This window comes from Monodon monoceros, unplaced genomic scaffold, assembly GCF_005190385.1.
Source record: "Monodon monoceros isolate NGI ecotype Baffin Bay Population unplaced genomic scaffold, NGI_Narwhal_1 Super_Scaffold_5, whole genome shotgun sequence".
NCBI lineage: Eukaryota > Metazoa > Chordata > Mammalia > Artiodactyla > Monodontidae > Monodon > Monodon monoceros.
This window is the reverse complement of record NW_021703782.1, coordinates 65071674-65096289: the sequence shown is the minus strand read 5'-3', so window position 1 is coordinate 65096289 and position 24616 is coordinate 65071674. Positions and strand designations below refer to the sequence as shown.

The 24616-nt window shown below is 38.7% G+C and overlaps 1 protein-coding gene across 33 annotated transcripts in view; it reads left to right on the top strand.

Moving 5' to 3' along the window:
- The window catches only part of TRPM3 (transient receptor potential cation channel subfamily M member 3), a 798781-nt gene that overhangs the window by 560670 nt on the left and 213495 nt on the right, over positions 1-24616 (top strand). For all 33 annotated transcript variants that reach the window (XM_029202614.1, XM_029202612.1, XM_029202616.1 and 30 more), the window contains exon 6: positions 8808-8979. In XM_029202614.1, coding sequence (XP_029058447.1) covers positions 8808-8979 — 172 coding nt within the window. The remainder of the gene's footprint in view (positions 1-8807; positions 8980-24616) is intronic.

Genomic DNA, 24616 nt, shown 5'->3' with positions numbered 1-24616 from the left:
AAACTCTTATGGGAAACCCCGAATGAACTTTTTGGCCAACCCAATAGTATGCCAAGTGATATATAAGAAAATATTTAATGATATTATGTTTTTATTGTTAGTTGAGATACTGGCAGATATCTTATGCCTGTAAATTAAACTCAAAAGTAGACTCAATGAGAGTGACCTGAGCCCTTTTCTTTGTCCCTAAATACTCTCAGTCTGGAATGATGATTATGAAAGTGTCACCAGTGTTAAGTCAAGAAAAAAATTCCAATGAATTGTGATTTTTATATGACTCATTTCAGACTTAGATTCTTGCTTTAGAAAACAATCTGACCAGAATTGTTTCAAGTAATTGAACAGTTTCTGAAGCCTTTATGATTTGTCTTTTCCCAAATTTAGATTAACAAAACACATGGCAAATGAAAAATCTAGGCATGATCACAAGAAAAAGCACTTTTCATTTTAGCCTGGGGATGAAAACACAAGGTAGATTTCCAAAGCATCATCTTACGTGGTTATTAAATTACCTTGACGTTCAATATCTTCTGTCTTCCCTAAGGTATAGATATATTCTCAGAATTTTATAACCTTTAAGAGTTGTTACATTTAATTGGCAAGTGTTCTTTTGATGTCATTTTTATATTTTAAGCCAAGAAAAATCAAGTTTAATAATGCAATTGATAATTCTAGTGTCATTTTCAACTCAGTACATTTTTCATTTACTTCAGATGCAAGCCAAATGTGACTTCATACTGTAAGCTCAGAAAACCTCCCAGGAGTGTTATTACGTGGAGTTTATTAGACTTCTATGACTAGGTTAGATACGATATATTCAGAGGATGTGAGAGGAGAAGTTGAGACAAGGAGACCCACCCAAGTCTTTACAGTCATGAAGGAGCCAATGCTAGCTAAACCTGGACCACACTCAGGTTCAGGGCTACATTCAGTTGCATGGGTAATACAGTTTCAGTAAACATAGTGTTGAGTTTGGATTTGGACATGTTGATTTCAAAGTTCCTTTGAAATATCTATGTGAAAATGTCCAGCAGGATAGTGAGAAAGATCTGGTTACCCGCTTAGATTCAGAAGATGTCTGCGTATAGATGATAATTAAAGCCACTGCAGTGGATGGATCACTACATACAGCAGAGTATGTAGAGTGATGAAAAGGAGGGCCTGATGGTATCCCGGATCCTGGTGATAGCCAATATTTAACGGTTGAGCAGAGGAAAAGCAGCCTGCGAAGGAGACCAGAAGAAGGGCTAAGAGGGAGGAGCAAAACCAGGGAGTGTTTTAGAAGCCAAGGGAAGACTGTGTTTTAGAAGGACTGAGTGAAGGGCAATGCCAAGTACAACTGAGAGTCTAAGGAAGAGAAGGACTTAGAAGTGTTCATCGAGTTGATCAAGACAGACATCATTGGTATCACTGGTCAGAGCTGTTTCAGAAGCATGATGGAGGATCAAGCCATATTTCAATGGGTTGAGGAGGAAAAAAAAGAAGTAGAGATGGCAAGTAGAAACTACCTTTTAGAGGTTTGTCTGGGATGCGGAGAAGGGACATGAGTAGCCAAAGGGAGCCATAATTTGAGGGATATTTTTCTTCAAGATGGGAGAGACCTGAGTTTGTTTATAAGTTTATGGTAGAAATGGAGTTAGGGTTGGAGAGGAGATAATTAATGAAGTAAGTCCTAGAGTGGCCCTGAGGTGATGGGGTCCAGAGCTAAAGGGGAGATTAACCACCTGTACCCTTGTAACCAAAGGAGACGAGGAAAGAATATGTAGGCAGAGAGTTGATGGCAGGATTTTGAAGTTTAGCTGGAGGTTTATCATTTATCACTGAAATAATAATGACAATGATAATATCAACACAATTGTAGAGTTTAATAAGTATCGGCATCCATCTAAGCACTTTACACAGATAGTCATTTAATCCTCATAATGGCACTCAGAAGTTGCTATTTTTAGTATCACTATCATCCTTCCCATTTTACTGATGGTGAAACTAAACACAATGAGATTAAGTAACTTGCCCAATGTTATATAACTAATAAATTATGTAGCTGGGATGTAAACCTAGGCCATCCAATTCCCCAGATCATTCTTACCTATTATGCAATATTACTTCTCCATATAAGAGCAACTGTCATTTTTTTTGAGTTCATATGTGGATCATTTCATGAGTTTTATATCTCATTGAATCCTAAAAATGACCCAGTGAGGTAGTTATAATCATTATTAATCTCCATTTACAAATGGAGACACTGAGACCAGAAGGTAAATAACCTGCCTTGGGTCATCCAGCTGGCAAATGTGTAAACACAGGAGTCAGATCATCTGCCAAATGAGGAGAGATAGTGTTTGGGGTCAGACGTATGAGGAACGTGGAGGATGGTAGTCATAGCCCCAGTGTAGAATAGGAACCAGACCTGATCAGAGCCTAGGGATGGAATGCCAGGCAGCTTAGAGGACCAGAATGGGGCAGAATGGAGGTCATGAAATTATGATGCATCAGTGAATCCAGAGTAGAGGGAAGAGAATATGTTTTGAAGTCTCCAAGAAGATAATAATAATGCAGTATTATATTAGTTATCTATCACCATATAACAGATTACCCCAAAACTTAGCGACTTTAAACATTCATTATATCACCGTTTCTGCGGATCAGGAATTTGTGAGTGGCTTAGCTGGGTAGTTCTGGCTTGGGGTCTCTCGTAAGGTCACAGTCAGGATGTCAGTTGGGGCTGCATCATCTGAAGGATTGAATGGGGTTACAGTACCCTCTTCCAAGATGACTCACTCACATGGCTATCGGGAGGAGTTTTCACCATGTGGATCTCTCCAGGAGGCTGCCTTATTAACATGGCAACTGGCTCCCCCCAGAGTAGGTGATCCAAGAGAGAGTGAAGAGGAACCCTCTTATGACCTAGTTTTGGAAGCCACACACCATCACTTCTGTTTTATTCTGCTTAGAAATGTGTCACTGAATCCAGCCAGACTAAGGGAAGGTTTTCAAAGAATTTCTGAACAAATTTTAAAATCACCCCACTGATACATGGTGATTTCTAAAGCAAGTAACCCCTTTCAGAACTCAAGGCCTTTTCCCACAACCAGTAGGCCCTGTATCTGAATGGTACACAGTTCACCTCAGGACAGGGCAGAGGGAGGCGAGCCTATTCGAGCAGAAAGCCTGAAATGTGGACGGGGCAGCTCTACAGCCCGTGAGGTGAAGAACACATTTTCAAAGTGCTTCAAAAAGATGCAGTTGTTTTCCTGTGGATTTGAGTGGGAGTCACGCAGCTAAAGTACCTGGGCATTCTTTAGAGATGGATCCCTGGGTTTGCTGGTTTCTTGTTTGGATTGCTGACATGAGAGTCAGCATCTGGGTTTCAATATGACCCTGCCTCATACCTAGACTTGCAGCTGAGCTGCCTGAATAGGAAACAACAAGCCAGTGTTCCCTCTAGCTCAGGCCTTGCTATGATTTTGAGGATACACAGTGCCTTTCTTTTTTTTATTTCATTCTCTCAGTCCCCTTGTTTCTTTACCTCAGACACAGGTTGTTTCCCACTTCTCTGCAGTGTACCCTCATCCCTCCCAGAAACGCATGCCTGATCTGAAGAGTACCTTGCTACTCCTTTTGTGTGTCTCTCTCCAAAGCACAAACCCCATTTTGCTGCCTGCTGGTGCCTTTCCTGACCTCTGTCTACTATACAGTTCTGGAGAACTCATCTGGAAATAATCTGATCAGCTGTCAGCAGGATTTTAATGCCTGGCTGAGTCACTGACAAAAATGTCCAGCAGCAAAACCAACCATACTATCCTTTATAAATTTAAAATCAGGCTGGATCCTCTGTCTTTCCTCTAAATGTCCCCTGCCCTGTAAAGGAATTTAAGGTCTACATGCGATTTATAGGAAACAGTGAGTTTAGTGGGGCAGATCTTGTCAAGACGCTTTACTTCTCTGAGCCTCTATAGTTTTGTCTTTAAAATAAGCAAGAAATGGATTAATCCATGTAAAAGTGTCTATCACAGTGCCTGGCATACAGTAAGTAGTCAAAGAATGCTAATTTTCTTCCTGCCTAAATTATAATCATGGTGCTATCAGGAGGGAAAGAATGACTTAGTGGGCTACACATCCCCTATCCTGGTATCGCCTGGGGCAGGTTGACATACACCTCACCAGGTAATAATGTCTGGGATTGCAGAAGGCCTGTGATTGATGACTCAGAAACCTGATTTAGCTCAATTCAATTCTGTTCAGGAAAGAAGTCACAGATACCCAAACTGCCCTTGCGTCGTGGAAAGCACCACAAAATGGAGGAGACCCCAAGATATGAGTGAACTAATTTTTTTGTGGCCAGCACACACAGAAGGTCATTGTTCTGTGCTAACTTGGAAAAGGCAAATGTATTTTTTAATACAGACTGTACAGACTCAATTTTAGAGGTAGAAAGCCTTCAGAATTTATAGTCAAATCCTCTACCTTACAGATGAGAAAACCACCCTCCAAAAAGTTTCTTTTGATTAATATATTTTGAATATCTATTTGAGATATTACTGAGATGCAAGATTATATGTCTCCTCAAGCCAGTCCAATACTTATCACATACATTTCCTAGAGAAATTCTGAATGGGTGTGTGAACGAATGAATGAATAAATTTGAAGACTTGCCCAAGTTCACAAAAGTAACTAGGGGAACTAGAACTTGAAGTCCCATCTCCTGACTGCCTACTAAGTACTCCTGGGTGAGACCAGAACATGCATGAAAATAGCTAGGAAAACTCCAGCAGGTGTCCTAGATCAGCACCCAAATGATCGATTTCAGCCCATCCAAGTAAAATAAACGCAGCACGCTGCACCAACACATGAATGATGTTCAGTTTCTCCACAGTGTCTCTAGATCGGTTCTCTCCTGGCAATGATAATGGCCCTACAAATATCTTATATAAAGGCCCTCCACCTCATTAACTTCTTGAACAGCTTCTATTACATTCCCTCGTTGTTGCAAAGTCAAGGTACACAGAGGCCTTAGAACCAGAGCTTTACCAATCAGCCAATACAAAGCGTGTACAATAGATTAATGAGTGAAATACTAAGTATCTAAAATCCATTTCTAAGCAGATTTCCCTTCTAGGTATAGATACCAATGTAGTTACCAATCATGAAAGATCACTTGATATGTAGTCCTTTCAGACACAATTCAGTCTTTTCCGACCCAGATTCCTCATTTGAGCTACAAAACACAGAAAATTATTTGAATGACTCTCTTCTCAGTTCTCTCAAGGATGGTACATAATGTGGGCCATCCTATATTCTTAGGAGAGAAGGTGATCCATTACATACAATGAATACTGTAGAGCATTAGGGCTTGATTCTCCCAGGAAACACTGGCTGAGAAACGTGCTAGAGTAATCTGTATACCTACAGGTCACAATTGTTCTTGCTATGCAAACATGCATGTGCACACACACACACACACACATACACACATTTCCAAAAAAGTCCTTTTTATGTTTGCTCTTAACAATAAAAGTTTTACATTACCTCTAAAATTTTGTCAGAAGGAAAAATTCATTTGTATTCATGTGATACAAAGGCATTCTTTTTTTCTATTTGAAAAACTTAACAGGAAGATCAGCAAATCTTTTGTAGAAATGCAAATTGTAACTTGAACAAAAATAGACTGCTGGTATGTTTGTTATGAAGAATATTAAGTGTATTTTGTAGACAAGTTAGACCAAAATGCATTCCTCTGAAGTATTTGGGAAGTTATTTTGCAGTTAATCAACAAATATTTCCAGAATATCACCGTCTTAAATGACCTAGGAGGACATGCAAAAAAACCACTTTGCATATTTTGGCAACTGATAAATTTGTTTTCTTTACTCATATTGATTGATTTAAATCCCTGTGTAAAAACAAAAGTGACTGAATTGTCTCCCATCGTTTCATTTTGGTCACTAGTTTGCAACTGGAAAATCAGTTTATAGTTGTTAAGATAAAGCAGGACTTGAGAAGAAATTCACATTTGTAGATTGCCTACTAGGAGCCAGGCATGGTGCCAGGTACTTTGCACATATAATCTCATCTAACCCCCATGAGGTAAGTGGTTTTATCATTTCTCTTTTACAGATTAAAAATGTGAGACTCAGATTCACACAGCCATTGACAGAACTGGGATTCAAAGAGATTTCCATGCCTCAAACGTTCATGATTGTCCCAGGATTCAACATACCTTCCTCCAATGATGACTAGAAAATAATTTAGGACATTTAACTTATTTTTTGGATTTATATCCTCCATTATTTGGCAGAAAAAATCCCTGGCAAAATATAACTACCTTTAACTTACTTTAACATAAGATCCAAAGAAATGGGGAGCAGTAAGATGAAGAAATTAAAATTCATGAGTGACACTGTAAACTTGATCGTCTTATCATGATTAATTCAAATGTACCGTATTCCCAAAGAGCTGGTGCACCGTATTTCACAAGAAACGAAGGTCAAAACTCAGAAGGCTGAAGCACCAATGTCCTTAGAATCCTGTGGTGGGGTAAACAGATATATAGAATATAGTCAGATGATTTAATTATGTTCTTTTATTCTCAGATTGTGGTGATTAAGTCAGGTTGACCCAGAATCATTTTCACTCCTTTATTTGTTTGAAAACATCACTTTCACTGGTGGTCTTTAATTAAGCTCCCAAGAACTCGAAAACGTGCCCCGTATCTCATCTAGAACAAGTGTCTGGAGTTCTCCATCACAAATAGTTTAACCTCTAGAAAATCCACTGTCCCATGCCCCTCAGAGAACTGCTTTGGGGTTCCCTTCTTCTTGGCATGGAGCCTTGGGGAACTGCCGTTAGGAAAGAGAAAACAGTAACCTAAAGCTTTTTCTTTTATCCAAAAGTACATTGCAGAGGTACTTTAAGAATAGGAGAAAGTCTTCCTGCTAAGCCTTTTTCAACAAAGCATTAATATTTATTAACTTGCACTCTGTTATAGAATGAATGTTTTATGATCAAAAATGCATAACAGCAAAATGGGAATTTTAACCACAAGCGACCTACTCTTCCAGTGATAAAGAACTCAGGATGGGGTTAGCCAACCACTCTCTCTGTAGTTCAGGGGGTACTCTCATTCACTCATCTAGACAAAGGGGTAATTGAACACTGCTCCATGTGATTACTGGAAACAGTAATCACAAATTTATAGGCTTCCTTTATAAATGAGAGCCATCTAGAATAAGCTGTGAATTAATGGTATATTAATGGTATATTAACAAATAGGGACATTTATTAAAAGGTCTGAAAGATATTTCAAAATCTCAGAATTACCCATTTTAAATTTAGATTAGATCAATTCCCAAACAATTCAGATAAGAGGGGGTTTTTATTTTTCAACTTTTAATAAAAGCATGCCTGTCTCAAGTCTTTTGAATTAATCCATTCACTATTCATTGAGTGGATTCTGTTTGTCAGGCATACAGAAATGTGGGGTTTTGAATCAGCATCAAGGTGTAAAATATGACTTTTATGAGATCTTTTCTACTGATGCTGTCTTTACTGAATCACTTTGTAATTCCTTTAGCAAACTACTTAATCTTACTACAGCTTTGCCTGATGAGTTATTATATACTTAAAATGAACAAGTGCATCTCAACTCTATAATTAATGTATACACTGCATAAAGGCACAGAAGTAAAAGTCCCTTAGCATTTATTTCTGTCTTGTCAATTTCAGTGATACAGTACAGAAATAACTGTATGGACACCATGTAACAGTGAGTTGGTTAAATGTTCCTTTTCATAGTCTTGAGTGAAATTTCTGCCTAAATGTTTTAGGAGTAGATTTCCAACACATCATCTTGTTTCCATTGTGTCTAAGCAGTTTGGGAAAGGGGAATGAATAAGCATAGATTTTGGAATCAGGCAGACCTGGTTGTGATTTCTGGTTCTGAGCGTGGTAAACTCTTGTAAAACCTACTTAATCTCCATCTCTGTTCCTTCATCTACAAAATAAACATAACAACATCTACTTTGCAGGATTGTTGCAAGGAGTATAGATAATGTATATAAAGCAACTGGCGCACAATAGGTTTTGTTTTTCTTTTCAGATCAAAAGTCTGAAAGACCATACTAAGAATTGTTCTGTTTCAGGTAGTCTGATTCACCATGAAATTAAAATAACACAACAGAAATTTAAGACAGAGATGAACATTGTGAGCCTGATTTTTATTTATATCATGATACAGTTATTTTACATTCAGCATTTCCACTTAAGGTGTCTAATAAGACACCTAAAGGTGTCTTAAGGTCTGTTTAAATAACAGACCTTCAGATTGCTGAATGGGCTTGACAAAGAAGATCACCCCTGACCCCATTCTCCACCCTCCACTCCCCACCCTCCACTCCCCACCCTCCACTGTACTCCAGAATCATGGTCGCTCTTCTCTGCCTATTAGATGTATGGACATGAAGGAGAGGAGAAAGAAAGAAACAAAATAGCTAAATTTAAAAATTATTTTTGGTTCATCAGCATATAAGCAATCAACTTCAAAATGAAACAGACATTCACTTGCCAGTTTTTGAGTACAGTGAAAGCACAAACTCTCATTTCTGTATGAATCCAGAAAATTAATGGAACACTTACTGTAAATCTTGCTTCTACCCAAAGCAGTATTAGGAGGAGGATGTAGACTATCCTTTCACTGTACCAAAGAATTGATTTCCCTTCTCTCGCTCTCATTCCTGTCTGTCTGGTTCTCCTTTTCATATTTTTCACTCTTTTCTCTGACTTTTGCCCCTTTTTTTGAAATTCTGCAGGTTGTCCGGCCATATCAGACCATGTCCAATCCCATGAGCAAGCTCACTGTTCTCAACAGCATGCATTCTCACTTCATTCTGGCCGACAATGGGACCACCGGAAAGTACGGAGCAGAGGTGAAACTTAGGAGACAACTGGAAAAGCATATTTCACTCCAGAAGATAAATACAAGTAAGTTGGCTGCTGTTCCCACTCAGCCTTCAAATAGGCTGAAAGTGAGAAAACTTGAGCAGATTTTGAACACAGATCACTTTCTACTGGGCCAGTGGTTAGAATTAGAGGAAGTCATCTAGAGGAGGATGATTGGAGGCGCAATAAGTTTTTACACAATTAGTGGACTCAAGCTCATTTATTATGTGTGAAAAATTCAACCCTGTCTGGGGTTTATAAATGCAGATAAGCTTTTCCTTCCAAACTTTTTTCTACATCTTTTACACAATACTCTAAGGAGGGAAAGCACCCTGGAGAATTTTTTTTCTATTTATTAAGCTATTTTTGGTGGCTAAAGAAAAGAAAAAAAGAAAAAAAAACAGGTTTTGATCTTAGCATAGATCTGGCTGTGCGAAGGCATTTCAAGGGAACTGACATTGTCTAAACTAAAGCATAATGTGTAACCATGTTGATGAAACTTTAATTCTGTCTCTTAATTTTATGTATGTATTCATTCACTGTCTCTAGATACCTATATATTTAGATATATGTGTGTATTTATGGGAACCACATAATACTTAGCCCATAGTTACACTGAAATTATCTATTAAGTACTTATGTGCTCTATGCAGTATTTATTGTGTACCCATTTAACTATGAGAAGGTAGCATTGTAAAAACAGCAACGCTCCCCAGAACACTCAGTGGCTTGCATTTAAATGTGGTAGAGGTATGAAAATAATCTACTGACCTTCCTCACAAAATAAAATTCAATTTGTTTTCACAAAGTAACACATGGCTTCGCGGCAGGCTCAAGCTTTCTGGTAATTGTATGTTCCATCAGGGAAACTTGGATTTAATTGATTAAGCTTTCAAAGCCTGCAATTCCAAGCAACAAAAGATTCTCTTTGGCTTGATAAGCTTTCAAAAATTCAGTGTAATATGATTCAGCCTGTCCAAATGGCTTTTCTCATCTCCAGTCTTTTCTCTGCATCTGTCCCAAATGGATTTTGCTTGCTCTTGCCACCTTCCTCCCAGAACTAGGATGTCCAGCCTATCAGACCACAACTTCTCTTTCCTGTACTCTCTTTTCTGGTTCCACGTTTTAGGAGCTACTGCTGTTTAAGCAGTCAAGTTTCATACCTTCATCTTTTTCACAGAGAATTCTGGAATAATATATTTTGGTGTAGGCCTGAAGTCAACATTGTATTAGAAAACTCTCTTCTAAGAATCTTCAACTATCTTTGGAAAGAGAAAACACAGGATTACCCAAAGGTAAACATCTTTTGGGGAAAAAAGAGTAGAAAAGACTAGAAAATCCATCCAGAAACCAGCAGAGATCCAAAGTAACAAAGCACTATAGCCAATGGGTGGTAGGTTTTGTTAAACTAAAATTGAATTTTATTATAATATTTGACAGGAAGGACAAAACTCATATCATTAATATTATCCATTTAGGTTTTTATAGGCTACAGCATTACTTGTTTTACACCAGCAGGTTAAGAATGAGCCTAAATAGGAGTAACCTGAAAGCTGAAGAAGATGGGAGCAGGGTAGACAAAGAGCAAATGCAGGGTCAAGTTCAGTGCTCAATAGTGAGACCAAGTTTGTCCAGACACACAAAGCATGCCATTGTGCCATGTCCTGGTGGCAGCTGGGCCAGGTATTTGTTAGTGTTAGGAGGAGAGCTAGGTGTGCGGTTGTAAGTTTAAACACCCAGCTACGATGGTGCCAGCAGGAGTTAAAACCCAGCCAGGGCTCTGTCTGCCAAGCCCTGTGCCTTATAGGTGCCCAAGGAAAGGATACTCTTTTCTAATTAGTCATCCCAGAGGGGACATTGTTTTGTAACCTTTGTGCCTGGGGAAGCACCTGTCTCCAAAGCTCACAGAGTTGCTATGCGTGGGGATTGCCCTGAAGGAGAGGCTCATAGACAGTGGCCGGGCCTCCGTGAGGAGCAGAGCCTAGCAGCATAGAGTCCAGGAGAAGGCCAAGGCTGGTGGTCAGGGCATCAGGGATGCTGGAGGAGCCAGGACCCCAGGCACATGCCTCATGCCACTCGTGTGACACTGGACCCTTGCGAGCACATCAAGGCAGGTAGTGGCATGCAAACACATTGCCAAGTGAAATCCCAGTCAAGGGTCTAGGGCGCAATGTAGGGGATAAACACAGACCCAGGTTCCAAGCTGAAGCAGCAGGTCAGAGAAGCTGGCTTGAGACTCCTAAAATGTTCCGAGTCCACAAACAGGATTAGGCCTCGGATCTGGGGTAGAGGCTGAGCCCCTAGGTTGGGTTAAGTGATAGTAGCTGGAACAGGATGGGGGCAGAGAGAGGCAAATAGTCATTGCAATCGTCATAATTTATAAACACAATTTTCCTCTTTGTTTTGGGGACTGTATTTGAGGCTTAATAGGAATCCACAGACTCCCATTCAGTGCAAATAGTTAAATAAGAAGAAGAAGGTTAAAGATGCCCAGAGGAGATCCCTGAGGTCACAGGAAGTTATAAGCTCAGGGCCAAGAATTTGTCACAAGCTGTAGTGAATGATGCCATGCCTTAGCTCTTCTACCAGTTCTATCCTTGAACTTAGTAGTGGGAGGGTGACCAACTTGTCCCAGTTTCCCAGGGACTTTCTCAGATTTAGCATTGAAAGTCCCATGTCCCTGGGCCCCCTCCATCACAGGCAAATGGAGATTGCAGGTCGCCCTCCAAGTCAGACGCAGGAGTCATTAGTTCTACTTCTCTTTTTACTGCATTCACCCCACAAAGCAGGGAAGGAGCAGCGAGGGCCTCAGAGCTTAAGGAGTGGCCCAGGCTCCGGAAGTAGAGCAGGACCTTGAGATCTCCATTCAGTTAGCAGTAAAGCAAAGTGCCCACTGAGAACCTGGAAGTCTCCAGAATAGGACTGACTGAGAAAAAAGGAGGAAAAGTTGACCTGGTTAAAATAAGAAACAGCAGAACTAAGAACATAGACCTTTAATGTAACTCTCTGTTCTAATCTGAACACTGTTTTTTTCTTTATATCATAATTAGTGATAATGTAATTCTTCTTATTAAAATAAAATTTTATTCTATAACAATTCTAAAAATCTCACCTACTTCTTAATTTCCCTCTTCAAAAGTCTAAGAAATCTAAAATACAACAGGGGAACTCAATTTTGGGAAACCCCAATTTAGCCTCCTGAAATTAGACCCTCCACCAGGATACCACAATAATACTATCACCACCTATTACACTTAGCACGACCCTGGAGGTGTCTGAATACACTCAGCATTTTACTCATTAAAGTGCCATTCCTCTTCGTCACTTAGGGATGACATGCATACCATAGGATTCTTTTCCACAAGTCTATTTCTTGCATAAATAGCATAATCTTCTGAAGAATATTTTCAAGAGACCTTTAAGCCCTTTCTCATCAACGTGACAATTATGAATAATAAAATATTATAAGCACCAGCGTCTTAGACTTTTCTCAGCACTCTGGCATCCATTATCTCAACTCTCCCCTCCCTCCACTCATTCTTGCTGTTAACAGTCCTTACTGAAGTGTTGTCATTGGTTACTGAAGGACTTCTTTGCTGTTAAAGGAGAATCCTTTCCGACGTGAGCCACTTAGGAACACTCTTCCATCTGAAATTTTCTAAACTTCAAATTTAACATGCAAAGCCTCAAACAATCCCCATCATGCCTTTAGCAAACAAATATTTCTTGAACTCCTATTATGTACCAGTCATGGTTAAGGTCTAGAAAAGCAGCAATAGATAATTCATTGAGCTTACGTCAAGAGGGGCAGAGTAATAAGTAAATACGTAAATAGGCAAATATATGTAGTAAGAGAGCTGTTAAGAAAAATAAAGCAGAGGAAGGGATATATGTATGTGTCATGGGTGCACATGTCTGCATGCATGCACATGTGTGTGATGGGAGGATAGTTTAGATTAGATGATTGGGTATGGTGTAATATATGAGCAGAGACCTGAATGAAGTGAGGGAGCCAGCTCTGAAAAGAGCATTCTGGAGGGAGTGAAAGCAGGAACAAAGACCCAGGTATTTGATGAAGAGTATGACCTTTGTAAAGAGTTGAATTTTATTCTGACCGAGTTTTGATCTGGCAAGTTATAGGATCTCCCTCGCGGTTTAAAACATCACTCTGCTGTTGTGTGTAGAGATCCAACTGACGCAGGGGGCAAGATTAAAAGCAGGTAGATGTTTCAGTAGGCTATTGCCGTAATGCAGGTGAGAGATGACAGTGTTTTGAATTAGGGTGACAGCAATAAAAGTAGTAAAAAGCAGTTGGATTCAAATTTATACATATCTGTTTTCTTAACTGATCTTTCTTTTAATGTGGTAATATATATATAGCATAAAATTTATCAGTTTAACCATTTTTAAGTATACCGTTCAGTGCTATGAAGTACGTTTACATTGTTATGTAATGATCACCACTATCCATCCCCAGAACTTTTCATCATTCCAAACTGAAACTCTGTACACATTAAACACTTTTATTCCCTCCCTTCAGCCCCCGTAACCATGATTCATGTCTTTATGAATTTGTTCTAGGTACCTCACATAAGTAGAATCATAACGATATTGGTCCTAAGATACATTTTGAACGTAGAGCTCAAGAGAACTTGCTACTGAGTTGAGCATTCAGGGGGAGGAATAGACACATCAAGGATGCTGAACAGTCATCCTTACAGACACCAGTATATTCTTCAAAGAATGGCGCTAGTGGGAGCCCCTAAGGAGTAAGTTTTTACAGAAAAGGGAGTTGAGGACTAATCTCTGGGGAGTTGAGACAAAGTCCTTGAGAAGGAGGGAGATGATGAGATTCAGTGCACAAATGAAGAACATGGTCATAGGTAGAACAGGAAGAGTTTCATCCTGGGTAGCAGGAGGGAAGGCAGAGTTTATCTGTGCAGATGTAGGTGGGATGGAACATTTTCTGCTGGGAAGATCAGGTAGTTCTTTATAGATGCTTTCTATATCTGAAGAAAATAATACAGGAGGTCATTGGCTAAGAGTGTGGAAAGGGAAGAGGTGTAGAAGATTAGGGAGAAAAAAGAAAAAACAAGTGTAGAGCCTGGGAGAGTGAGCTGACTAAGGAAATGTAGGACTGCCCACTTGATATTTGTGGTCATAAATTTGCAGTGGTGTGAATCATCAGGGATGTGTGTTTTTTTCCAGGCATGTTCAGCTTGAGTAGTAGAATAGGCAGAGACTTGGGTTGAGAGCCTGTTGGGATTTTGCTAGGCAAGTAGAAAAGAGGAAGAGAGAGGCAAGGGAGTGAGGCTATATGTACTCTTTATACCTATATCCCAGGAGTATTGTCAGTGTCTGGATGAAAGCAGTGCTTTCCCACCCACATCTGTGCCCATTCACGAGAACATAAAATCATTCATCTAAAAGATCAGAATAAGGTGCAGAGAAGTGATTAAGAGAATTATCAAAGGTGACCCACACCTTTAGTTACTATTGCCAAGCATTACATATGTTAAGTTCAAACCATTTAAGTAAACAAAGGTTCATAATAAGCAGTTCCTCATATTTATTTTATTGTTGTTTACATATTCATATAAGTTGAATCAAGTTAGCACAATGCTGGGAACGTAGTAGCTGTTCAATAAACACGTGTTACCTGAAAGACTGAATACCAAGGGACTGCTCCAGAAAGACTGAATACCAAGGGACTGCTCCAGAAAGTAACGTGTAAGTAGCCTGATGAACCTATAAAATCCCAAGCATATTTTCTGCATACATTTTTGCTTTTAAAAAATTTCCAAAAAAATTAGAGAATATTATAATAACCCCCGTGACTATCACCCAGACTCTACATTTATCATCCCGTAGCCAATCTTGTTTCCTCTATGTATATAACCACCTACATCTTCCACCGGGTAAGTTTGAAAGAAATCCAAACAGTGTATCACTTCATCTATAAATATTTCAGCACCAAAGCATTTCTTTAACTTGCGTGGGCCACACGCAAGGCAGATTTTTAAAGTATTTCCTTAACTTAGTAGCAACATAATGGAAAATACTGATCCAGGTATCCTTTAACAATTCTTTCAAAAAAATAAAAATTAAGAACTATGTTATCACATGTTAAAATTTATCTAAAATTTTGATAATCATTTTTTCTTGTCCCAAATTCTACACTAAGCTGGCCAAAAAATATTTAAAACATTACCTTGCAGTTCTTAAAAAGGAAGATTAGGAAAACCCCCAGCAATTGTGGCTTTCTTGGAAGCGTTTGAAGGGAAGAACATAACTTTTGGGAAAAAAGGAAGGCTTTGCCTCTTGCCAGTGGTATAAGCTGAGAGAAACAGGGAGACCTGGGGGTTCAGATCTTCATGGCTCTGCGACCTTAGGTAAATTACCGTATTTCTCTCAGACTTTGTTTCTGTGTCTGTGAACCAGGGATGATAATTTTTCACAGTGTGGTGATTAAATGAGTCAACCTATGAAAGGATTCTGGCATGTGGCAGTTCAGAAACACTGATTCCCTTCCTGTCTTCTCGGTGGCACAGCGGTCCCCTAGTGGGAAACCATGTTCTGTGTTGATATAGCCTGATGGGCTGCCATAGATTCCAACCTGAGATCCAGACCTTCATTCGAAGCCCATCAGAGTCTAGGATGTCTGTCAGAATATCTTTACCACAAAGCGAACCTGTCTCTGCTTGTTAGGGAAAAGCCATGGATCTCTGGGGTTACAGAAAGGGTCCAAAGAAAAAAATGAGACTCAAAATTATATTCTGAAACATATTATCAAGCCTCTATTAACATTACTTCTTAAAGAGTAGTTGATTTAAAGTCTTGATCATTGCAGCAATAAACAGAAAACTCATGTTTTTTCATTATTGTTGAAAATATATTCTAAACTGTAGTTGTTCCTCTTGCTTGAGTGAAGAATATAATGGAGAAAATTTCATATTTCTTTAGAGAGTCAAGCTATTCTAGTGTCTTGGAGCAATCATTATGAATGTCAGTTAAGTTTGCAGAGAACTCTGTTTGGTGGAGGTGTTAGAATTTGGGCTAAATATGAATTGGTCCCGAATATATAAGATAAGATTTATATGTCAAGTTTAGATTTGGGCCAATATCAGATTTCCGTCTTATAATTTACTGTTTTGTTTAAAAAGGAGATTGGAGGAAAAGGACAGAAATCTAGTTTGTTTTGGGCTCTAATTGATGAAAGTGTTATACTCCATTGTGTTTGACTTTTATTTTAGGTTTGGCTAAATGCAAAGTTTTATTTGGATTACATATCTTAATTAATTTGTGAACATTAACTTTGTAGGAAATTTCATTATGAGGCTAGAATTTTCCAACTTTGTCATCTTCATACTATAAAGTGAAATCTATGTCAGACTAAATCTAGTCTAAGAGACTCTGTCCCCATGGTAGTCATTATAGATACACCCATTCTGCAGTACTAATGAATGGGGATGTCTGAGTAGGTTTAGATTTTTGTAACCATTGCTTTTGCCACTGTCAGGGTTTTCTTGAAAGAGAATTTGATGCTCTGCATTTTCTTTGCCCCAGAGTAACAACTGACATTTGAGCATAGCCTCATCTAATGAAGCCACAAAGAATACTTTCCCTAAAGCAGTAGATTAAAATCTGCTTGGCAGTTCTAAGCAAACAAGTAGCGGAAATGATCACAGAATTCATAAAACACAATCAAATTTGGTATTTGAGGATATTGCTATTTAGAATTCTCTGGGAAAAAAGAACAGATGTTTTGTTATGCAGTCCCTCAGCCAGTACACCAATTTATATATGACTGTGTGCTTACTCACACAAACTAACAAAAAATAATAACGATAATAATGTCACCCAGGAGCGCCGAATGTCATCCCTGATAAGTTATGCTTTATGATGGGAACAGATGTTTCTGATTTCCACTAAGTTGTTTGGTATAGGGGTCCCATGAACAGGCTAATCCATAGAGTGATAAAGTCTTATGGGTTCCAGGACATTTTATTTTAAAAAGATCATCTTTGTGATGTGACACTCATCAATTTACAGCATTTTGTTTCAGTGAAATTTCCATAATCAGAAAAAATACTCATGACTGTATCCTTGTTCCATTACCACCATTTTTTGGTGATAATTCTTAAACATGGCTGTGGTAGTTTTCAACTAAGGTGACACTGCGTCCCGTAGGAGGTATTTTAAAATATCAGAGGGGTTTGGTTGATGCAATTTCTGGTGCTCCCAAATGACACAGAGGAGGAGGGAATGTTAATATTCTACCTTGTGCAGGACGGTTTCATATGAAGAATTGCCTGGACCAAATGCCAGTCCATCCCTTAGGAAACACTACCCTGTATGTTTCCTTGAGTTTTGTTTTTCTTTTTTTTTTCCCCCAAATCTTTCCAATAGCCCACACCTGATGTGGCAAGGCCACACACTTCCAAGATACTCTGTCCTAGTCTAAAGACGTAGAAAAAGCGGCAATCGTGAGCCAGCAGTGAGATTTAAAATATTGAACAACCTGTGAAGACTTTAGTGTCCTCAATCCACATCATAGGCTGGATGTCAGCCCTGACATGTCCTTCAGATCCTAACATCCCTTGCTGTTGGGAAGTTCTCCCTTATATCCAACTTCATTTGCTCTGAATCAGTTCTCTTCTGGGTGAGGACCAAAGTCATCGTCTGTGTTAGAGCTCTCAGCTTATTTGAAAACTGTAAATGGACTTGAATTGACCTTTCTGCCGTAATGGCTGTAAGGAAGCTGTTTTTCATTTGAAGAGACACACTGACCTGCTTAACAGGCAGAACTGACTCAAGAAGTAAATCAGAATTTCCATTTCGGCAGCACCTGCTCTTAGCACCACTGCTTTGTATGTTTCAGGCTCAGTGACTCCAGAAATGTGCTCAACGCTGGGGGCTCTACTGTCAGAGTCCTTGATGTTCAGAGAAATCCTACAGTCCACCGTTATTAGCTGATTTGGGGGTAGAAACAGAAGCCCAGAAATGTGGTTGCTTTACCTGCAGGCCCCTGGAGAGCCTACTAGCTAGAATTCATTGCCAAGGGAATATTTTAATAAACCAAGGTTCTAGGAGAATAAAGCGTTTGAATACAAAGAGACCTCTAATTTTTAATCTATATATTACTGAGAATTATGTGGGAAATAAGGGAGCAGGGCAGTAATATAAATCTTGAGTGAATGAATAAATTCATGATGTAAAATGCCATAAAGCAGTGCTTTTTAAAAATTCACATTTCATTTCTAGTATATGTCTCTCATTTCCCTGGACTGTAATAGACCCCTTATACGTATTAGTATTTTTCTCTTGTTAAATTATGAAGCCAACTTACCCTGGAAATTTGACATAGATTATCTAAAGAATACTACTGACATCCTTACTATTAAATCCTTACTATTTACCAACCTTTCTGACACCAAAACTAGAGTTAATGTCATGCATAGTAAGTGCTCAATAAAGAGTTGCTGATTTGGCATGAAACAAATTTTAGTGATTTTGACCCAGTCATATTATTATAAGAAATGTGTGAATTTACAATTTCAAAAAAATTCCAAAAATATTTTAGCAACAGCAGCATTACTGAAATAAGCAGGTAGCTTCCTGGGAGGCTGTTTTAAAGGATTGTAGTCATTTATATATAAATAAATAATTTGTATCATAAATACTACATAAATTGTTTATTTTTATTCTTATTATGACTGTTAAGTAAGTCTTATTTCTTTGTATTTATACCAAATACAGAGAGACGAAGCCTGAGTGTCAACAATAGCACAGAGAGGGAGGCATATGACAAAGGGAAGGTCTAAGGTATGAGTCACATCAGAGTTTCCTTGGAAAGTTTTCCATTTTGGAGTAAGTTGGATAGCCATACAGTAAGAGGTTAGAGTTGGCATGGAACCGTCGGGTCCCTTGCCCACTTTTGACATTGCAGACCTAGCGGGACACTTTTCCCACTGAGCCTTGTTACAGCTCAGGACCATTTTGCATTCATTAAGACACAGGTTCTGCTGCTGTAACAATGACTCAAAACAATGGATGCCTCAATGAGACAGGAGTTTATTCCTTATGCATGTGTTATTCTGAACATGAGTCTAGGCCTTTTGTGGTAGCCTCACAATGTTGAGGACTCAGATTTCTTCCTTCTTTTGCTCTGCACATCCCTGTTTTCATGGTCTGCGGGAACTCACTGTCACATCTACATTCTGCTCAGAAGGAATCAGGAAAAAGTCATAACCTGTTCCCTTAAAGGCACAATGAGGAAGTCATATACAGGATTTTGGCTTACATCCTATGTGCCAATATTTGGTCACATATTTACACCTAGCAAAAGGGGGATTCAAAAATGTAGTCTTTATCCTGGGCATACAGCTAAAATTCTATCACTATGAAGGAGGAAAATAGATATTAGGGTACAGCCAGCACTTTTTGCCACACCTTTCCAGCATAGCATTACAGATGGTTATTAAGAATTGGCTGGAGTTGGCACATGAGGTAAAACATACCTGCCATTCATAAATAAGGTACACCTACATGTTCTAGTGTGTTCATTGAGTAGCTTTGTCCATAAATGACTTCTGTAGCATATGCTTCATATCATGCCCTTTCACTCTTCATGTGTGTGTTTCTTAGTGATATGTAGCTGAAGAGTCTTCCACTGGTTCTGGAAATTGTAATTTCCCCTTGAAATGGGATTGAGACTAGCTGTCTAAAATTATATACATTACTTTAGACCATCCTGGTTTAGTTAACTTTTTAGGTTAACTCAAACAGATCCTCCTAGCCTCAAAGTAATTGCATAGGCTCTACTATGCATAATTTGTACACATTCCATAATGGATCCATAGCCACATATTTTTTCACATCATTTGTAACCTTTAAATGCCTAAATATTAAAAATAAATACAAGAGATTCAGTTCCGTGTTTCTGTGACATTGTACTTAATATTAATTTTTCAAAGATAAATCCTAGGAAATAATTCTCATGTGACCTACACAGGACTGTACTCTTGGTAACAGGCAGGAGAATGGAGATTGCTCGCCTCTCAAATCCTTCCTGAGGGGGAAAGGTTGTAACTGGACCTTGGCCCAGTTGGGGAAAAAGGACGAGAAACCCATCTTAGGGAGTAAAAGCAGCAGCGCATCCTCCGACTCTGTTGAGGAAACGTTTGAGGAGACCTGGAAAGCAGATGCATTTGTGAGGGATTTAAAGCTGTTTTATACCAGTTATCCAGTTTGACATTCCTACATTTTATAACCCCTAAGTGATAAGTAATAATTTGGCAAGATACAGCTGAAAGGCTCTTGAAACCTTCTGAATGCCTATAAATATATAATCAAGAGTATTTCCTGACACTGACAGTTATAAAAAGATTAATTAGTAGAACTTCTCTTAACAAATGGTGAGCTGGGTCACCTTGTTTTAGAGACTGAGATACATGTGTATTACTGATCCAACCCTAGTTAGTTTTTCTTTTGATTTTAGCTTGTGTTCCTCAGTAAAACCAAAAAGATAGAGCTAAAAGCAGTTGGGGTTTCTTTTCTATCTTAAGTGAATAAAGCCTACGAGGATCTATTGCCGTACAGATTTAATGAAACCACAGGCCGGCACTTTAAAAATAAACCTTGCCTTTCCTCTCTGGGTATTCTTTGAATAGAACAGTTTCTTGGCCTTGTTTCTGCCTTGCCTATACCTTTTTCCCTCATCTTTTTATAGTACCAAACTCAGAGGTATTGTGACTTTTCCATTCAGACAAACTAAGTTTCTGTAGAAAATAGATTCAATGTTTAGAAACCCCATTAGAAAATAGTATAAATAAATTCAAAGAACAATTGGGAAAGCAAAGAAAATATTTGCAACCATGACAAAGAGCTTATTTACATAATAAGCAAAGGGCATCTACAAATCCTAAAGGAGAATCCTGTAAGAAAATGGGCAAAGTATATCAACAGGAAAATCTTGGGGAAGAAAATACAAATGCTCAACTTCACTCAAAATTAAAGAAATGGGGCTTCCCTGGTGGCGCAGTGGTTGAGAGTCCGCCTGCCAATGCAGGGGACTTGGGTTTGTGCCCCGGTCCGGGAAGATCCCACATGCCGCGGAGCGGCTAGGTCCCTGAGTCATGGCCGCTGAGCCTGCGCATCTGGAGCCTGTGCTCCGCAACGGGAGAGGCCACAACAGTGAGAGGCCCGCGTACCGCAAAAAAAAAAAAAAAATTAAAGAAATGAAAGCTAAGACAACAATGAAATTTTTTTAACCTATCAAGTTGACAAAAAACAGAGTTTAAAAATATCTGGTGTCAATAAGTGTGTATGGAAATCTGTACGGGAGGGTGTGCAAATATGGGCAACCTTATCTGGAAGATAATTTGGCTACCCCTATTAAATTTTAAATGCACATACCTTTTGGCCCTGTAATTTTACTTCTAGGGATTTATTTTATGCATATTTATTGCCATATTGTTTATGGTAATAAAAACGGAAATAATTCAAAGATTCACCAATAAGTGACTAATTAAATTATATGTAGACATACAGTGAAAGACTGTGAAGTTATTATAAATAATGCAATAGCTCTGTTTGGGCTCCTATTGAAAGATACCCAATGGTAGTTTTTATGTCCTTTTTTTAAGTTAAAGCCTATTGTACAACAGTAGAACTGTGTGTTTATGATCACATTTATGTTTTTTTAAATTATGTGTGTTTGTGTATATATGCTTACAAAATATCTTAAAGGACACAGATGAACAATTATAGCTTCTAGAGAATGAGACTTGAGGTAAGGGAAGTAAGATGAGAACTGACATTTTCCACTAAATACCTTTTAAAAACCTCTCAGTGTTGTTTTTTGACAATGACCAAATATAGCTTTTATAAAAGGAAGGAAGGAAGGGAAGGAGGGAGGGAGAGAGAAAAGGAGGGATGGAGAGAGGGAGGGAGGAGGAAGGATGGATGAAGGAAGAAAACTTTTTGGACATAGTCAGCCTATCCATGTTCAGTACTTTCTTCCCACAAGTGTATGTTTATCATTCTTGACCAGCTGTGTTTGACACACCTTGATTTCTCTTGCTCACTGAGTCTGCTGGCAATTCTTTGCTTCATCTAAGACAAAAGGAAAGAGTCAAGTCAGGAGACCTAATGGAAGAGGCTGGTTAAAGACATGCCATGGAGAATAATATTCTCAAATCATATAAAGGATGTGTATAAACCAATAAGACAACATAACAGGTTTGAATCTTATATTTGATAGTGGCTGGAATCAGAGCCAAAATTATGTTCCCTGTTTGGAGTTGGTAAATGACAAAATAGCCTAAATTTATTCCCAATCCTTAGCCATAACCAGGTAGCCTAGTATAATGGGGCTCCTGAAAAATGCCCTACTTCTGTACCTCTACCATGAGCACAATTCAGTAGAGCTAAATTGTTCATTTTCCTTTTATTAGGCTCTTGGGCACCCCAAAGTCCAGCTCCCCTCTCCCTGGATCCTACTCCCTGTGATGGAGTAGGCTCACACACAGCTCATTCAACAGCCATTTCATGTTGAGTATTGTCTGTGATACTCACACTGGAAAAAATGGCTCCCACTATATTCTTGACTCCATTGTACTCTTTAGATGCTCTGTATGGAGGCAAAATACATGTCAGAAGTTTGTCAGCTTTTCAAAATATGGCAAGAACGAGAACTCAAAATATCTGTCATCTAAAATAAGTAGTGATCGCTCCCTCTGTTATTTTCCCCTTGATAGTTCTTCTGTTACTCCACCAGTATTTGCTTGTGTGCCTACAATATATAAAGCACTATAGAGGTGGCAAGATAAATAAGACATAATTGTGCACTTGAAGAACTTAGAGTTTTACAAATAAGTTAGCAATAACTAGCTATTGAGTGCTATTCTAAAACTTTACAAGGAATAACTGATTCAGTCCTTACAACGACCTTATGAAGTGAGTACCATTATTATTCCCATTGGCCAAAAAGAAAACTGAGGCACAAAGGAGGTCAAGTAATAGCCCCCAAGGTCAGACTGCTAAAAAGTGGCAGACCCAAGAAGTCTGCCTGCGTCCATGCCTCAACTGTTGTGCTCCACGGGCTCTCAGTATGCAAAGGGCTGCATTAAACAGCAGCAAGTGTCAAATGCCCTTGAATGATACGAAATACAACAGGAATTCAGACAGAAAGCATTTCTGGATGGAATGTTCATGGGGGCGGTGTAGTCAAGGTATTCTCAGGAAGATTTTGACAGATGGAATGTGGGCAATGGATTGCAAGCCATGCGGGTGAAAGCTTTCAACATTTAGAAAGGTAGTGCACAGCATGTGGTCTAATTACATTTATTTTACTTTCATTAAATTGTTTTTCCTATCTTCATAAGCAAAATTTCAGCTGCAAATATAAATAAGGTCTATATGCGAACTAGGCTTAGTTTGTTTTTTTAGGAAACGCGATCATCAAAATCATAAGGATAAGATATAGATGTTTCATTGTTTCCCTTTTATTGACCCTCCTTAATAGAATGATGTAAAGGTAGAATATAGTGTAATATGATAAATGGAACATTATTGTGTATACATAGATATAGATATATAGATGGGGCAGAAGCAGAGCTATTCATACTCATGGGATTCTATATATCCATAACTATATATTATCATTGGTATTATATATATATATATATTTCACCTAGTTCATTGCCTTCATTTTCCAGATAGGAAAGCCCACTTGGAAAAGGTCAATCAAGTGTCCTACCTAAATTCATACAGTGAATTAACTGGCACAGCTTTTACCTGAACTCACGACTCCAAACTCCTAACTGCCACTCTTTGCTCAGCATTGTCATTACCTTAGTTTGGGAGGTACTTCTCTTATTCTGTTTAACAGAGCACCAGGGGAACTCAAATAGGAAAAGGTTCTCCAGGCACCTGAGCAAGGAATAAAAGCAGGGCACTTAGGATATCAACGTATTTGATGCAAAATCCTTAGCCCTTTTTTCTCCAGTTTTTCCCCTTGAGACCATTTCTCCACTGCGTCTTGAAGTGTAAGCAAGGAAGTATCAAGAGAATTGGAATCACAATCAACAGACACTGGATGTTCAGACATTTCCATTTTTAGCCATGCAACAAATCGGCAAAAATCTGGTTGATCTGCACTAAAATGTCATTTAACTTTTGTTCATTAGGACTTGGTAACTGGGGGGGGAAAGAAAGAAACTAAAAATACCAGTGTGCTGTTCAGTCTGCAAGAAAGACACAGCTAAGCCAATTTTGTGCTTGGTTCCTTACACAAGCGCTTTTGTGGTAAATTTCCAGGAGGGTTTGTGTCATCAGCTCTTTGAGGTTTTGCTCCTAATATTTAACAAGCTGTCTAACTGTTGCACAAAGTGGTGGAGTGGCCTGGGGAGGTGTGTGCTCCCAAACTGAATTTATGTTCTCAGGAAGGTGCTAATTAGTAACATTCTGGAAAATGTACAGTAGTTACTCTTGGCTTGTTACTTTTTTTTTTTTTTAATTCATGAGATATTTATTAAAATAACACATTTAGGGAAAAAAATCAATACAATTGTATGCATCATTACTGAAAACTGTATACCATCATACAAAAAAGGATTTTATTTTGGGAAATCGATTTCTAATTGATGGCAAGTCCCCCCCCCCCCCCCCCCCCCCC